Here is an 18,071-nt window from a genome sequence, read left to right on the forward strand (position 1 = left end):
TGTCTTGTTTGCAGAGAGGTGAAGAAGTCAGAGGTTTTGGTGGAATCCTTTCAGAGAATGGTTTCCCAGGCTAAAACTACAACATATGTTGCATGTGTGCTCCAGATGATAGTATACCCTGCTTTCATTATACTGCAACCATGGCCTTGGCTGAGAAACACAATGTCATTGCTGGAAAAGCCACTTTCCCTTGAAGTTCAAAGACAGTCACTACCCAAGATGGTTGCAGGCAAAAATCTGGCCGATTGTAAGAGCATCAGAACTGTTGATTCCCTCCTCCTTTGGCAAGCAGCCCAGACAAAGGTTCTTACTGAGAGCTGTCAGTGGGATCAAGGGGTTCACTACGAGAAGGCAGTAGTTGTGTTTGCCCTCGTGGCTCCTTCATGCCTGATGTCAGTTTTGGATGGAAGTTGAACAAATATACATCTTCATTCTCCAGTTCAACCCCATCCCACCTCCTTCTTGGCTACAAAGCTGTGACTGCACAGGTGAACAAATGAAAGTGTAATCTTTGTTCTTCTGCCATGGAGGCCAATTCATGACAAGTTGCAGGAGAATTTGCAGGACTTAATGCAATTAAGTGAATAGGCCAATTCCTACTAATGTAGTTTAATGTTTGAACTCCTGTAGTGCTTTGTTGCGAAGTGTGTGCATGTGTAGAGGTAGTTATCACCTCTCTTCCTAGTCTGTCATGCCAGCTTGAGTAGCTACACTGTTTTCTCTGGAATTCTGTTTTTGCACACATGTAAATTCACAGCCTAACCCTGGGCTGTCACCTTTTTGCTCTCTTTCTCCACCTGTTTGTTTGTTGGGGTTTTTTTTAGTTTTTTGTTTTTATTGTAATAAGGTGTATCAATGTACCCAAGACACAACAAACAGTTCAACTGCAGAATGCCTTTGGCAGTTGTAAATAATTTCCCTTGAATTTGGGGTCAAATCTTCCTGGGCTTATTAACAAAGAATTGCCAGATATTAACTGGGCATTTTTGTCTGAGAAAGAACCATAGAATTCTGTCCTGAGATGAAGAAAGCTCATGGTTCTGGCATTCCTGTTTGAAATCTATTACATTTCATTAGTCTCTCTTTCTTGGAGTTGAAATGGAAAAATTGAGAACATCATATATCTGCAATATTTAACCTTAGTACAAAGTCTGTTTAGCAAAATTTTGATGGTTCCTTGGAGAAATGAAGTTTTAGTGAAGTGCTAATCATTACAATGATGACAGACAACAAAGATCAGGTGATATTAGGTTATTTTGAATTTCAGCCATTTTTTCACTATTTTTTCTAGAAGCCCTATAAATGTAATTGTTCCACAGTCAGCAATGCACTGATACCCCTATAAAATGTTTCCCCTTGCCTTTTTTTTCTCAGGGTTTCTTTTTTACGAGCCTAAAGTAATAAAATTTAAAATTGCTCTCTGCAAATTCTTCCAGCTTTGTCCCTCATCTCTGCGGACCTGCTACAAACAGGATCCAGTGAATTTATTCCCTCTTGAGAGAGCACACAGAGTATCAGTGTCGAGCTGCAGCAAGGAGACTGTTTGGTGAAACTAGCTCCGCAGTCTAATTTCTTGGCCCCCCTTCACTCCTTTTGTTTGAATCTTGCTCCTTGTTAGGCTTAGTGTTGCACCTAGTCAGAAGGACAAGATCCTCCTCTGCTGGCCATGAGCAATACGGCACTGCAGGCAGCAGGCCCTGCCTTCACTGCCCCTGCCTGCACCCCCTCCTGCAGCCCCCTCCTGCCCCCGCGCCGTGCACCTCTCTTAACAATCTCCTTCTGCATCCCATATCCAACACCTTGCATCACAAATCCTACATCCCGCACCCCGTCATGGTGCAGAGGAAGGGGGTAGCTCCAGCAGACAGGAGGGAAGGAGATGGGCTCTGCACACCACCGTGGCATGCTTCATGCCAGGAGCCAAAAGGATAAAATTTGGCCCTGTGTTGGCCAGTGGGGGCAAAAATGCTTGAAAACCAGCGTGGTCCAGTAAGTGGTCCACTGGACCTCAGGAAGGAGGAGAAAACTCTCCACACTGAGAAGTCAGCTCTGCCCAAGGTTTTGTCCTCTGCTGCAGCTTGTGACAGGAACACAAGGAGGGAAAGCTGCAGCACAAAATAAGATACAGGAGCCTTACACTGAGCATTGTATTTAACTTTTTGACACTCCATGCTGGGTGCTCCAGGAGCTTTTGTTCCCAATAACATTTGTGCTATGTCAGCAGATAGAGACTTTCATCCAAAAGCAGGAACCAAAATCTGGGACTCAGCCACCCCAGCATCCAAGCCACTGCCGGTTCTGAAGGATGTTATTGGAAACCTGAACATTGTCTCGGGTACCAGTTTACTGCTAGAGAGAGTTTAAGATATTGGCCCTTTTGCAGTCAGCTGTGCCCGTGCTTGGACAGGAGGGGTAAGTGGGTCACCTGGAAAAGAAAGCAGTGTAGCAAAGGGTTATGTCTTTCATCTTTCTTATTTCCTTGGGGTGTGAGCATTGTGAGACTCTTATCTCTGCTCTTCTGCTGGGGAAACTGAGGCACAGAAAAGTGTGATGCAGTCACGTCCTGCGTCTCTCTCAACCTGGGCTGAAATCCTCTGACATTCCCCTGGGGTGCCAAGGGCTGCCCCGAGTGCAGGGACAAGCTCGCTTAAGTCAAACCCTTCAAATCCAAACCCTTTCCAACCCCATCAGGCAAACAGTACAACAGGGCAGCGCAGAGAGCTGGGGGAGGGAGATGAAATGTTTCTTGCTTTATCCTGCTTCCTTGTTCTTTGTTTCATCTATTCCTCCAAAAGAAAGGAACACGCTTTCAGGGTTTTTTTGGTCTGTTTATGGATGAACGCTACTACTAATTGTAAATGGAGCAATTAGACCTTTGCTTTATATAGTCTCCGTCGGGGTCTGGCAAAGGATCTGACGAACACTGTACCTGCACTCAAGAAACATATACACCAAGGACAGAGCTTTTACAGCCTTCTCATTTACCATCATCTCTGCACTCATTCGGGGGGGGGTGATTGTGTGAGGATGTGTCCTTCCAGCTGCAAAGGATTTAGTTCTGTATGTGTGTGGCTCACTTAAATGCACCTGGGAAGGGGCTCAGCTGAGTGGTTCAGGGGACGTTGCTCTCATTAAAGTCAGTGGGAAGGGGGGAGCTGGAGTGTCTGTTCTTCCTGCCTCAAACACAAGAGGGATACAAACGTGCCTGAAGCAAAAACTCATTTATATATTCCAGATAATATTCACAAATGTGAATTCTGAGCTTTTTTTGTTCTGTTCCTTATTCATTACTTCTGATTCATTTGTTCTTAGTCACAACCAGTGTTATCTAAGAACGTCTTTCTTCTGTATATAATGTACAACTAAACAGGGCATATATTTACAGTTAATTGTATCTGTAGCAATGAATGCATAGGTGCACATAACAATCGTGTATGTATGCTGTCTTTATTATGGCTGCTAAATTGTTTGGAAATATGTTTTCTTCAAAAAAATCATATGAAGGATGAAGAATAGCAGCTCCAAATCTCCTTCTTTACACCACTGTTAGCGTGTGTATCCTCTTTGCAGGCAGGTAATCCTGTCTGCAGCTGGGATTTAAAACAAGAGGGAAAGCAAATGGAAATCGTCATGCTGGGGATACGTCCTGGTGCAGAGTCAGTGTATCTCCTTTCAGACAAACCTCACTCGCACTCTTCAAAGGCTGAGAGCTGTTTTCCGTCATCTTCTGTTCCCTTTTGTTGCTTGCCCTTGACCATGAGCCAAACCGGAAAGGCTGCAGCCACATGTCCGAGGTTCGACACATGGCATTTCCTAATGGAAAGCACCAGAAATATTCTCCTGCATCCAAAAATCCATAGGCATCAGGCTGTAGACAGCCTTCCAGCTCAGGGGTCCAGATCCCACTGGCTGCACCAGGCATAGGCTCCTGGGCTGTGCTGCAGTGCCTGACCTCCACTCCCCGGCATGTCCCAGCCTCCAGCTTTGTCAGATAGCTGGAGTGTGGCCCCTGTCAGCATTTCAGAGAAGCTGGACAAACAGCCCATGTGCCATCACTTCGTAAGCTAAGAGGCAATTTAACTCGCTCAGGACAGGTTTGCCCCCAAACAGACCAGCCCAGCAGCTTGGGCTGTGTGCTTAGAAAGTCAGACATCCCACGTTGATTGTTGACATTTTGTCAATCTTTTGAAAGAGCTCTTAAAACCCAGTCCAGTAGTGGGGAACAACCTTATCTGGATGTCCAGCACTAGGGACAAACAGAAACTTTGCACTGTAAGCAAAGCTCTGCGTTGGCTTTTGGGTTTTTTTTCAGAAACTTTTGGGGTTTTTTCAGAAACAAAAATTTTGGTTTTTTTACCCTTTATTATCTCATGCAGGCGTCCCAAGTTTCCCTCTGGATCCACGAAATGCAAGGTAAGTGGTTTCAGTTTCTTCTTTATAACTTCTGAGTACAAAACTTAAAGGCTGGCAACTTGGTCCATCAAGAGCCTCCACTAGTGCCCAGTGCTGAATTTTACTAACTTCATCCAGAGCCTTGCTGAGCTTAAAGTAAGGCCTGTGTAGAAAATCTGTTTACCTTTGGACAAGTAATACGACGAGCACTTTCAGACCTGCACAGATGCTCTACATGCAGGAGACAACGCTGCATTGTGTCCCCACCAGGAGTGTGTCTGGCACGCTGGAGCCCAAAACAGAGGTACAGCAGCAGTACCAATGAGCAGCTGATCATGGGATTCTCCTAGATCACACCTGCAACTCTCAGTTCTGTTCCAAGCCAGGACTTTTCTGCAACTCTGTGCCTTCATGTGATTTAGGGACCTGTGGGTGACACAGTGGGTGACAGACTGGAGGAGAAGTCATGGTGCTGGGATGCAAACCTCACAGAAGGATAAGTAGAGAGCCTAGTTGTGGATGAAAACTGAAGGTCAAATAAATGAAAGCTGACTTTCCCTTGCAGCTTACAACTAACTGTGGAACTTATTTCTGCAAGGCTCTGTCCAAAGTGCAGGAAGGTTCAAAAAGTGTTTATAAGCCCATGCATGTAAAAAAATCATTAAAGGCTAATATTTAAAAATCATTAAATAGCATTAAGATGTTGATAAAGGAAAAGTTGTGATGATTTTTGTGTGAGGATGCGTAAATTGTGTGAGGATTTGTACATCCTTTTGCAGCCTACTTGGTCTACGTAGAAGAACTATGTTTTTATTGATAAGTTTAGTATTTTTGCAGGTAAGCCCAGCTCCTCTTTTTCTTGATTACAGTGGATCTTGCATCTGAGTTTATAATGTGTATCTGATGAAGTATTACATTAATTTTGTTCATTATTCTGCAAAAAAAGAGTGTGGGGTTTACTATGCACTCGTTATCCATCTGCATTCCTGTTCATTCCAGTGGCATTTTGGCTTTCAGATCAAACCTGGAAGTCCAGAAACCTTGTAGCTCATACAGCAGTGCTTCTTTCCCCAAATCAAGGCTGCTGTTCTAACATGTATGTAGAAAACAAATTTCTGAATCATTTGTGTGTCTGAGCTCAATATTTGACTTCTGCAAATATTTGGCCCTAGAGTCATACACTTGACTTCAGGGTTTGCACACCTGTTTACACACAAGTTTGCAGCCTTGTGCAAACTGTTTGATTTGCTTTTTGTTGGTAGAATATCCCTCTCACCATCTCTCAGTTCATTCCCTCCCTTGTGGTGTACAGTCCTTAATCTGTCCCTCCACTGTACCTACTCTCTTGCACTCTCCATCCCCCTGCAAGTCTCCACTCCTTCAGCCATCATGGTCCACCTTCACCCATCATCCATCCCTCTGAGCGAAAAGGTGCTGCAAAACTCCTTTTAAGTAACAACCACAAAACTATTTGAAAGGCTTCTTGGCTTTGTTCTTAGCTGGTCTCCCTTCTTTCTGAAGCTGCAGATACTCCCAGCCACAGCCTGCTTAGAAGGGAGGAAATACCATGAGGTCTCATCTCTGCAGAAGTAAATGGGGAATATCTCATTATTTAAAACATAGTCAGGATTTCAGCCTCATAAAAATAACACTACAATAACCTCAGAGCTGGAGACAAAAAGTATTTAGAGAGGTGGTAGGAAAAGTCATCCTGCTTAAATTAGGCCAGATTTCAGTCAGTCCCCAGAGGTTCAGAGAGCTTGAATAAATGGTGGGTACTTTCTGGTGCTCTTGATGTGTGTTGGCAATAGGTTTTAACTCTGCACATCACTCATCTTGACAACTGCAGTCCAACAAAGTTACCTCGCAATTCAGGTCACCCGATGGCATCCTAATGCATCACTTTCCCACTCAGAACATTAGTCATGACTTGATCCAGTGAAGGTTTTGAAAACAGTGTGACTGCCAACGTTGAGATATCTGTTCTCTCAGTAACAGAGAGCTCGTGTAAGCTAATGAACAAGGGGATATTGATCAGAAATCCATTGCTTGATTGACAGCTCTTGGCAATATGAAAAACTGCAGATGAAAGCTTGAGCAGTTTAAAAGATCACCCAGACCTCAAAGCTGATTTGAAGCTTTAAAAGTCAATCTCTGTCTATCAATTATGGGGGGATTTTTTGTACTACACAGAAGAAAGTTATTCTTTGAAAATTTGCATGCAGGATGTCTAATTTAATTTCATGTAATAGTCACATTGCAGTGACAAATGTCAGATCACTGCTTTTTTAAAGCATGTTAAGGTTTTCCAGCACTTACAAAGAATGAGCACTCTGATTTAGTAATATGTTTAAATCAACCAGTGTATCAGACTTTGTGCTTTAATTATGTGCTCAGATAAAAAAAAAGTGTTGTTTTTACTTTACTAAACCTATGGCTTGTTATGAATAATTAAAAAAATGGAATGGGAGCAATTCTTAAATAAGAGATGTGGAAGCCAAATAGCTATTTAATGTCAGAGCAGTGATAAAGAAGAAGACATCTTTTAGTTTGGTGTCATATACCCAAGTTAGGGTTTTCTGGCCTTTGTTTTTCATTGCTTTGTGCAGCTGGAGAGGACACAGAGTAGCTGGGAGATGGGAAGCATCACTCATGTGACCTCTAGAAGCTGTGTCTTTTTCACAGTTTCATAAAGATCTGCTTCACTCTCACGTCACTTTGGCTGGTCTCCAGGGCAGTCCCTTCAGCTTCCCAATTCCCACTATCCACGTGGGGGCCAGTGTATCCAAAAGGGTTTGCTGGTGACTTCTGAGCCCTTTCCACATACACCCGTAACACCATGACTTGATCATAAAGTCTCTTGAAATGGTAATTGCCAGTCCACGAGGGGGCTGCTCAGTGCCACCTCTTTGACCTCAGCCCTGGTCACCTGAAATGGTTCTTCTCGAGGGGTGCTGGAGGCCAAACTGGCCTAAGATATGATCCAACCTATCCCAAAACTGCTCCATCGAAGTGGGAGGTTGTGCTCCTTCATATGTCAGAGCCACTAGAAGCAGACATCTTGCAAAACCTGAATTACATCCTGGCCAACTTGGGGTTTACTGCAGAAATGCACTTAAAAATAGTCTATAATGTGTCAACAAGTAATTTCATGTGTATTGTTAGTAAACGATTAATCCGTTGCTAAGAAATTATGCCAATGTTACAAAGTCAAGTGACAGTAATGTCATTTCTTAACACCATACTTGTACTAATGGTTTAAAAAAACAGAGTAGGTGATTCTACAACAGCTTAGCAATTTGTGCTCATTTGGGGCACTTATTTTTCCTCTGTTGATTCAAGACAGTCTTCTCCAGCCTCTGTAAAGCATACTGGCGTATTTGCAGTCTGCTTTTGGCATCCATAACTCCCCTCTTCATCCTTCATAACTTCTAGCAGGTATATTTTTCCATAAAAAGGGCTACCCCATCCTTCAGAATACTTCTTTAAAGCATCCGTGGAATAAAAGTCAACATGCCCCACTAAGATTCTGAAAATAAACAGGAGAAACAAAATCAGACTCCTTCAGACACTTCCTTCAAACTCCAGTCGTTTGCAAAATCTCCTCTCCAACAAAGTGAACTTGCAGGCTGTATTTCAGGCAAAACTTCCTTTTTGTTTTTCTTTCTTAACTACATCACATTAAATTTAATTTTGTTCACTGTAGACAATGTCCTTATCTTCCAGCAAGATCCTTCTGTTCCTCAGCAAGGCATATACTTCTGCAACACTTGCACATAGTCAAGACTCGGCTCCTGTGGAAATAATGAGCTGAGGAAAAGGAGTCTTGACTTGACATAGCAATAAATGAGGTGAAACTTTCCCCTTTTTTTTTTTTTCGGTGAGAAACGAGAGTTGGCATGTAGGAAAAAAAAAGAAGAAAAAAGACTGATCTATTTTAATATGAAATATAAAACACCCATTGTACAAACGTGGAATTTCTTTCTTTTTTTCAGAAGCAAAGAAAGTATAAAGATAAAGGCTGCAAGTGAATGAATGAGGAGAGAAAACTAAGATAATGCAGTCGATAATCAGTTCAAGGCAGAGCATTATCCGTGGGGCCATCGGTCCAGCCCTAGGGAAGAGCTTTTTAAAATGTCTCTGTACGTAGCTTAGCTGTGCTCATTACCATACCTTGTCTTTGAAACACTGGAGTGGCTTCCATCGACAACAGCTGTACCTGTGCAAGGAGCTGCCAGCCCACTTTAATCAAACGATCCCCCCAGCGCAGCTGGCAAAGCTGCAGGTCCCAGCAGGCTCCCGTGAGGACACTGGCTTCTGGTGGCTCTGGGCTGGTGAGGGCGAGGATGGGCTCCTCAGCACATGTCGGCTGCGCCAGGCCCTCGCTCCTTGAAGGGTGTTTTGTGGGCAAGGAGTCACACAGACATGCAGGTGCCTAAGGCTTTCCATGCTCCCTGGCTGCCCTTGGAATGGGACTCTCTGTTCCCACACACAGCAGGCACCCGTGTGCAGGGGAGGGTCATGCCTCATGCTGCAGCAACGATGTGCTGGTGATCAAAGCATCTGGACAAAGAAAATCCCTTCTTCTTGTAGAAATCTGAATCTCCTTCCCTCACTGCACTGGTACCAGCCTCAGCATCTTCTCTGGCTGTGCTGCCACATGAGGGGCTCTTTAAGCCTATGCCTGCAGAGCCCAGGCCTGCATCCCCTCTGGGGCATTCCAGCTGCCATCACAGGAGACAGCTGAGCAGCCAGGGACCCAGCGCCCTTCCAGAGGGTCAGGGAGGGCAGCACTGAGGCCAGTGGTGCTCAGGGTGCCCATGCTGGGCTCTAGGTGAGCTCTGCCTATGCCAAAGAAGAGCTGAATGGCACCTTTGGTTCTCAAGATGATGTGGTCTCTAGACCCACCAACATCCCAAATGAGCTGAAAGAGATAAGGACTGTCTATCTCAGGGAATAACTTCGTTTATACCTTGTCTCCTTCCAACAGTTTTGATTCCTCTGTTCTTTCACCCTCTTCTCACCTCCCCCTGCAGACAAGGATGATGACTTTGAATACTATGACTCCACGGAACAGGAGCAGGACCCCAGCCTCCAGCACCATTCCTGGGAGCAAGTGAGCCTTATTGAACCATCTATAGGTGACTTCTATACCATGCCAGGTACCTCTGAGGGGTGGGCAGGGAGGCAAGGAAGGGGTAAAATCCCAACCCTGGCTTGCAGTGTGAGTGTGGCAGGTCTTGGCTGCCAGCCTGCTCTCAAAATGCCTGCATCAAAGGGATGAGTTAGGAAGATCATTTGCAGTGTTCTTCTTTGTATTTCTCTTGTAAGGAGGCTGTGTTTTATCTCCAGGTTTCACAGGATGGATTGTGATCATGCAGAACATTTCTGATTGCTACTACAAAAAAGCACAGGCTTATTTGTCTATAGACACTGTAAGATGTAATTGCTGTTTTCATGGGATGTATGTTCTGTATTTATGCTGGGAACCAAATGTAGAGCAGGTTTGGGTTTTTTTTCTTTTATCAGTTACAGGGTTTTTTCTTTTCTTTTTCTGTTTTGCCAAACTTCAGGAGAACAGGAAAGGATCCTCAAGATTGCTCAGGAAACACAAAAGGCAAGACAGGGAAGTTGCCTGTAACATTCCCTGAGTTATCCCCCCGTACAAAGAAAGCAGAGCTTATATTTGACTGTCCCCAGTATCAATTACTCCTGGCAGCCTGGACTGCAGTAGGGAGGTTGAGCATGGTGTAAGGAGCAGTGTGCAAGTGACTCTCAGCAGGCATCTGCTCCCTTGAAGCAACAGCCACCCGGGGGTATTGTAGAGTCTAACAGTGATGGATGGCTTTTCCACAGGAAACTCAGCACTGTGTTCCAAACAGAACAATGCCGAATACAGATACCTCCAGACTAAGTGCATGAAAGTAGACAGCCAGAGGCAATGCCAAAGAGGCAAATGTATCCCTGAGCAAAGAAAGGGGTTTGCCCCATTGCAGCTCCATAATGGACATGGCAAAGGCAGCACAGGAGCTGCAGACCCAAAGCCATGAGCTGTTACAGCTTGCAATAAACTCTGCAGCAATTCACACCACTCCTGTGGCTGCTGAACTGATGCATAAGCACAGCACATGTTATACCGGATGCTGTGCCCAGGAAGGCAGCCTTCTGCAGTCAGAAAATGTGAGAAGAAAAAGCAGGTGACGAAGGCTGAGAAGCTGAAAGATCTTCCTCCTTACCTCTGCAGACCCATGCCTCTCTGACCCCTGCAAGAACGGTGGTAGGTGTGCATCCAATGGAAGGGACTTCAGCTGTGCCTGCCCCAAGCCATATGGTGGGACAACATGTGAAAAAGGTAATGGCTCTTTGGCTAACCTACACTCTTTATTTTGGCAGTTAATGTTGCTTTTACAGCTTTATAAACCCACTGTTTGCTGGGCTAAGGGTTCTAACTGCCCACAGCAGTCATGTTCGTAGATCTTATGCTTAGTGCCTTATCCAGACCAAAGTCTGTCTGGATAGCATCCACTAAAATAGACTTCAGGAGCGCATCTATCCCCTGCCAGGTAGGCAGAGGGGAGCTGCTCATTGGTACCACAGATATTTTGCCATAAATATCATGAATATGAAGAGAAATCGCAAGTCCACACCTGTCAAATGAAAGCTTCCTTGGGGCATCAGGAGAAAGCATCTTCCCATGATCCCTGCAAGGGCACAGCTCCTGTGTACACACAAATGCTGATGAAGTACCTTGTGTCTCTGTTTTCCACAGTGGAGGACATGTGCCTGGACATAAACTGCCGCATTGGTGACTGCCTGGTTCTATTAAGCCCGCCTTATTTTCGGTGCAGCTGTAAGCCTCCATACAAGGGATCGTTCTGCCAACGCTGTGAGCACTCAACAGGACAGTGAGAGAATTGTGTTGGGGACAGCACCGTGGCCGGTCTGCAGTGGGAAATCCCTTGCAGCCCACTGCAGAGGGTGGTGCTGCCCTAGTCATGCAACCTGAGTCTGCCGTAGCTCCCACCTGTGTGGCTGGCCAGTGATGAGTTATGCTTGGTTTGCAGGGTGGTGGTTCAGTCACTGGTAAAACACCCAGTGCTGGGCATTTTGCAAGACTTCATAAGAACTCAAAGCCAACAGGCTAAGTGGGAGCTCTCTCCAGTTTCCATTGGGCATGCAAATGGCTGCATAGTGTTCAGCAGATTAACAAGGCTGTTCTGTGTTTTCCACATTGACAGCATCTAAGCAGTGCAGTCCAAACCCTTGCAAAAATGGAGGTACCTGCATACGGAACAGAAAGAGATCAAAATTCACCTGTGAGTGCCCTGAACCTTTCAGAGGGAGATTCTGCGAGATCGGTATGTCACGGCTCCGGGGGAGGGGGTAGGGGAGAAGCCTCCAGACAGCAAGGGCTGGTTTCACCCTGCAGACAGACTGACTGATGCTGTCACTGCCCGACTACACCTGGGCACCGACGTCCTTGGGGAGAGGGTTGGAGGAAGAAGCTGACTTGGCAAAGGGGCTTGAAACAGTTCCCATACCGGTGTTTTCCAGATGTGCTTTGGCAAGGTCCCACTTGGTACCTTTGGCAAGGTACATAATGAGTGAGCACGCATTTCCCAGAGGTTGCACATGTCACATGGAGAAGAAATATCAAATTTTCCTTAAACACTTGAAATCTGATGTAGTGAAGATTAATGCCTGTGATTCCGCAGGCTGAGGGAACTGCTTCTGATGGGTGACCAAGGGTATGGGATTACCCCAGTTTGCTGCACAGAGAGCCTTCTGCCTCTGCAACATCACTGTGGGCACCACACCCCACACAGGTTTCCAAGGAAAAGGATCTTTCTCCTTCTCTTTTAAAAGTTGATTGCACTTCAAACTCCATCAAACCCCATGTACCACTAAATACTTCACGTTGCAGGTGACTTTTCCTTCTCCTTACCTACAGGTTAGGTTCACAGCCCCATAACCTTCCTTTTGGCACATAATTTGCCCTGGCATGACAGCAGCACTGTGCCCACTTCCATGGGATCTGCCTAGTCCTACTTAGAACCAGTTCCTGCACAGGCCACTTGTGGAGAGATTCTGATTTGAAATTAAGATATCTCTCAACTGCTCAGTCTTTACCAAGCAAAGAGATTTTAGGCATTTGAAGTAAATCAAGCTAAAAGGTGGACAAATGCTGGGACATTAGTCTTATTTCTGGACTGTGTACAATAAGGAACATCATTACTTGGCCCAGTAGGTTCTTCTGATCCTCCATAAAATTAATGTAGGACAAAGAAGGCAACGAAGAGAGACTACTTTGGGCAAGGAACAACACAAAAGTCATTTTCATATGAGTATTGTCTTCCTACAGGACCAGATGATTGTTATGAAGAGGACTCCTCTAACTACAGGGGAAGAGTGAATCAAGCAGTAGATGGCAGGACCTGCCTGAACTGGAATTCCCACCATCTCTTGGACTTCCCTTTTAATGCCTTTATGGAGGATGCTGACTTTTATGGCATTGGTGATCATAATTTCTGCAGGTAATATTTTGAAGAAGTAGCTGTAGAGGTCTGTATCAAAGAGAGCACTGAGGGCAAACTGTCCATGAGTTTGAGAAACTGATGATGTTAAGATCTCACATCTTTCTAGACACTGCCTGTCTATAAAACACCAGAATGTTAGAGATGTCTTCTCTGACTATACTGATGTGTGGCTTCCAGAAGCAGCCCTTTTTTCTTTGAACCAGTCTCACAGTTTTCTTATGGTTAAGACAGGTATGGGGACAGCAACATGGAAGAAGGCCCCCTTTTATCTCAAGCATCTTTGTCAAATCTTATGAAAGAGTATCTTTGGAAGTCCAGATTCTATGGGAGCATGAGACTGCTCCCCTAAGCATCCTCAGCTCCTTCACTGGTTTCATGGAGATTTCCCCACACCCACTGGCTGATTCTCTCACCTGTTCCCTTCAGGAATCCTGATGAAGATGAAAAACCCTGGTGCTATGTCAGAAAAAATAAGGAAGTAGATTGGGAATTCTGTGATGTTTCACCCTGTTCAGGTAAAGAATTAAGAGTGAACCACTTGGCAGTGTGTAGGTGGTCCAGAGCAGTGGGTACTGCTACTTAACTCCCCCAGTCTAATATTATCTCTGCATTATACATCTACTGTCACTTCCAACACAGATGTAGAGCCAACAGACCCACCTGAATCAAACGAAATATTCGAAACATGTGGACAACCAGAAGTTCGTGGAACACTCAAGAGGATCTATGGTGGATCCAAGGCTACAGCTGGCAAACATCCCTGGATGGCATCTGTGCAGACAAAGACTCCAGATGGGAGTGAACATTTCTGTGGTGGAGTGCTAATTAAATCATGCTGGGTTCTTACTGCTGGGCACTGCTTTGAGTAGGTGCATGCCCTACAATTAGGGTAGATAAGTGTATAAAAATTAGAATCAGAATTAAGTTCTTCAAAACAATCAAAACATGCATTTTGCTTTCAATTGTAACTGTGTCAGCTAGCTTTAAATATTTCCTTTGATATTTGCATTGAATTAGTTGGAAGCCACCTAGGAAACAGATAAATTACATTCTGGAGATCATTCCAACACAGATAATTTTAAATACGCCCAGACAATATCCAGCAATTGTACTCCCATGGCTCCAGCACACCACTACTCTGCCCTAAAATGCAAAGAAAAGCATGTATGTGCAGCTTTAAATCTCTTTATTTCACAATTGCAACAATTAAGAGCACATATATTTTCCAACACCACTGCTTTCCTAACTAAGCCTTCCTATAATGATCTTAGGAAATCTTCTGGCCATGCTCAACAACAGGAAGCAATATCTTGACTTCCTGGTACTGAAAGTGCAGGTTTTCACCACAACAGATAAACAATGTCTGTGTGTAATTTACTTTTTTTCTTTGTTCTTTTTTTTTTTCAGAAACGGAAAAGGAAATATCCAAGTAGCCCTTGGAAAGCAAAACCTGAAGAAGAAAGAGTGTCATGAGCAAAGATTTGATGTGGAGAAAATCATTGTACATGACGAATACAGCGATAGAGGTGGTGTCCCATACAATGATATTGGTAAATCCCTTTCACTGAATACTCACGTGTCTCACCTCCAACCTCAGTTGTTTGAAGCTGTTTGTCTCCAACTGAAATTCTCATTGAGACTATTCTCTGGAAATAATTAGGATGAATGTGATCTAGGCCCATTTGAATCTTTGGGATGTAAATTGTAATGGGCAGGCAGAAGTGACTCTGTAGGAGGAGCAGAACAACTGGGACAGGTCCGATATGGAGTGCAAATGGCAAGTGGGGTACAGGCAGCTTTGCACAGGGGTGTGTCACGGGCTGGTAACAGTGGTTAGGGGTTAAATGTCACCCCAAATACTTTTTGCTGTTGTTTATCTCCCCTCCAGCGCTACTTAAATTGAAGCCAGTTGATGGTTTCTGTGCAGTGGAAACAAAATATGTGAAAACAGCCTGTCTCCCTAACTTCTTCTTTCCCGCTGGGACTGACTGCTTCATTTCTGGATGGGGCGAGACAGAGACAGGTATTTGTGGGCTACCTGGATTTTGGTGAGCACTTTGGTGCCAGGGTGGGCTGGTACTTTCAGTAGTAATTGCCAGAACCAAATGTGAACTTAGGCCCTAGTGAAACCATGTCATGGAGTTCACAAGCTCAAACATGCCAAAGAAATTACTCATTAGCAGAAATCTCTGCTAAACCAGCAAATCTTTCAGAGGCCTGAAAAAATTCCTGATGCATCTTTTTGCTTGCCAAATGACTCACTATGTCATGGTTTCATCGGAAGCCAGCAACAGAAGCAAGAAGGTACCAAGAGAGGCTATTGTATAGCTTGTGTGTTTCAAGATTGGACCAAGAAAGACTTTCACGTGGTTTTCCAGCCCATTGTGTCAGATAAAGCTTTTCAGAAGCAGTATCTGGATCTTCAGATGTACTGAAAAATAAAAAAAACCAAAAAAATCCAAAGCTTTTCAAGTTCAACCAGCTCTATCCAAAACCTTTCTTGCCTGCAGTAAATCCTAAGGGGCGAAATTACTGTTCTTAAAACAAAAGATAATGGTAATTTTCTAAAAAATGCATTTTCTCATGTTCTGATTGATGTGCTGCTGTAAAGCAGCAGAAGAAAAACGTGTCACTGAGGCTGCAGTAAGTGTCCTAGTGCTTTGTGACTGATGCAGTCTGATATGATACATAGGACTAAATTCTCCCTTCTGATGTAACTCCCATTGAAGTCTACAAGAGACAAGCGTGTTCATTTGATCAGAATGTACCAACAGAATTTAATGGACATTTTGTAAAAGTTCCAAATAAAAAGTCTTCCTTATAAAGGGTACAGGGAGATTTATTTTTTCCCCCAACAAAAAGTATCAAGTACCCTGTACGTGTTCAGACTAGATGGCTCCTTCTTTGAGCACAGCTATTATTAGCATTTCAGGAAATCACTGCAGAAATGGAATATTTCCTGAAACTGAAGCAGAACCAAACTTATAAACTACCTTTAATTATCTACAGATGTAGTGCTTTGAAACTCTGGCTACTGCCTTTAGATGTCAAGTTATGTCTTTAGATTCACTGTAATTAATCATTGCCCTTAAATATTGTATGATTTTCAGTTTTCATCTGTTTCATTAGCTTGCATGTTAAAACATCTAATGACACCAGCCTGAGAAGTGCTGAGCAGCTCAAAGTCCCATGGGGACCTGTGGGAGCTGCAGACAACCAGTACCTTGGAAAAGTAGGATTGCAAGGGTAGAGCTGATTGGAGCTAAATTCTAAATACATGACTTTGCTTTTATTCAGGCAACAACTCGGTGTCTTGAGGGAAGATTCCAGCCCCCAACTCAAACCCTTATCATTCTTGACAGATAGTTCTTTTCTTCCCAGGCTAGCACATGCATCCCCCCTGCTCTTCCCCATCCCATCTATATGGCAAGCAACCTCGTATTTTGAATAAAGACAACACATACAGTATTGGGAGGAAAGTGACTACTTTTTTGGTGCACATCCCATAGGTAAACCATCTGATCAGCTGTTAGATGCCAGGGTCAAGCTAATTTCACAGAGGAAATGCAATGAACGTGAACTACATAATAACTCACTGGATGAGAGCATGTTTTGTGCAGGAAAACTTCGAAAACCTGGAATTGACTCTTGTCAGGTTTGTTGCCTTTTCTGTATTAGAACACTAATTTTCTGTGTGAAGACTCAGGCTGTGCAGAGTAATAGCTTTGGTAGGGTGCTGCATGTGTGTCTGTTTCTCACATCAATGTACATCAACAGCCTTTCTTCAGTACACTTTGAGATGTACATCCCCAGAGCTGATATTGTCACTGTCACCTACAGGCAGATCTATGGAAGCTAGATACCAGCCTGGAAAGTTTGGCTTCTGAGACAGTTCATCATAATAACCTGAAAACTCACCTTTTCTTCCTCAAGTTTATTATGGGTTCTGCCATAAGCGTTAATTCCAATCTGATTTTCACTATCAGAGCTAAGACTTGCAGGGAGTCAGTATTGATGTTTCTTCTCATTACAGATGGCACAAATGGGAAGCAAGTTCATTCTTATACCATTGAAAGGTAGGGAAGAGCTTAAACAACACTTCCTAAGATTCAAACTACCACTGTAAAGCATATATTGCAATAGAAATCACAAATAAACCGAAAATTAGACCAGCCAACCAACTCAGAATAAGTCTATTTGAGGGATATGAGAGAGATTAAGGTTTCATTTGTGCCAGAGATCACATCTTTATCGTTCTGAGTTCAGGTTCTGAATGCCTGGTACTTTCACGCCTGGGAAATTTCATGTGACCTTGTCAGATATATGTCACAGACTGGAACAAACCAAAACTTACATCCAAAAAGTCTGGTATCATTAGACCTAGTTCCAGAACTGCAAGTCTACTCAGGGACTAAGCAGTATCTGATGATAAATCCAATAGGTAAACAACATCATTGCAGCTTCAAAATTTTATGATGAGAGAGAAGCACTCTGATATTGCTGCATGTTTTGAACATGTGCTTTCCTTCATCAGGGGGACTCCGGAGGCCCATTGACTTGTGTGGAAAACAACTCCCACTACATATATGGCCTTGTGAGCTGGGGCGATGGCTGTGGGTTAAAAAACAAGCCAGGAGTTTATACCCAGGTGACAACATTTCTCAGTTGGATTAAATCTACAATTCAGGCTGAGTCAAGGTTACGTCATTAGGAGAGAATGACAAATGGTAAGCTTAAGGTATTTACTATTTTTATCAATTCCCCAAATATCTCCTTTTTGACCAAAGATATTTCTGATCTTTTCTCATGGCCTACACAGGGCATCCTTCACCACCTCTGTTGTGGGCTTTGAAATAAGCCCACATTTTGTAAAAAAAGAGATCAGAAAGTAAAGGTGCTCCAGTTCTTCCTCAAATAAATCCAAGCCCCTAATATCAATCTTTCTAGTTCTGCTTTTCAAGCCATGAAAATTCTGCAGGCTCAGCTGCTGCCAGCCATTCCCTCTTTCCCTTATGCTCCAGTTGAAGATGTGTTTTTTCTACACTCATTGGACCCTTACACCCCAAAGCTATTTGTGTGTGCTCTTAAAGTGAGTGCAAACATAAAAATCACCATGTTCATGAATGCAGCCATTGGACTTAT

The 18,071-nt window shown here is 43.8% G+C and overlaps 1 protein-coding gene across 8 annotated transcripts in view; it reads left to right on the top strand.

Annotated features, from left to right (window-relative positions):
* The window catches only part of HABP2 (hyaluronan binding protein 2), a 32,970-nt gene that overhangs the window by 3,712 nt on the left and 11,187 nt on the right, over window positions 1–18,071 (top strand). For 3 of the 8 annotated variants that reach the window (XM_027647875.1, XM_027647874.1, XM_027647873.1), the window contains exons 2-13: window positions 4,377–4,413; window positions 9,429–9,554; window positions 10,637–10,744; window positions 11,162–11,278; window positions 11,631–11,750; window positions 12,755–12,926; window positions 13,356–13,444; window positions 13,569–13,794; window positions 14,337–14,479; window positions 14,818–14,952; window positions 16,439–16,584; window positions 17,464–17,656. In XM_027647875.1, the coding sequence (XP_027503676.1) occupies window positions 4,377–4,413; window positions 9,429–9,554; window positions 10,637–10,744; window positions 11,162–11,278; window positions 11,631–11,750; window positions 12,755–12,926; window positions 13,356–13,444; window positions 13,569–13,794; window positions 14,337–14,479; window positions 14,818–14,952; window positions 16,439–16,584; window positions 17,464–17,640 (1,596 nt within the window). In that variant the 3' untranslated portion in view covers window positions 17,641–17,656. Of the gene's footprint in view, window positions 1–4,069; window positions 4,273–4,376; window positions 4,414–8,387; window positions 8,535–9,382; window positions 9,555–9,965; window positions 10,345–10,636; window positions 10,745–11,161; window positions 11,279–11,630; window positions 11,751–12,754; window positions 12,927–13,355; window positions 13,445–13,568; window positions 13,795–14,336; window positions 14,480–14,817; window positions 14,953–16,438; window positions 16,585–17,463; window positions 17,657–18,071 lie in introns of those variants that run through there. The other 5 variants (XM_027647876.1, XM_027647877.1, XM_027647880.1 and 2 more) reach the window with 5 other exon arrangements.

The sequence above is a fragment of the Corapipo altera genome, unplaced genomic scaffold (genome assembly GCF_003945725.1).
Source record: "Corapipo altera isolate COAL_440 unplaced genomic scaffold, ASM394572v1 56, whole genome shotgun sequence".
NCBI lineage: Eukaryota > Metazoa > Chordata > Aves > Passeriformes > Pipridae > Corapipo > Corapipo altera.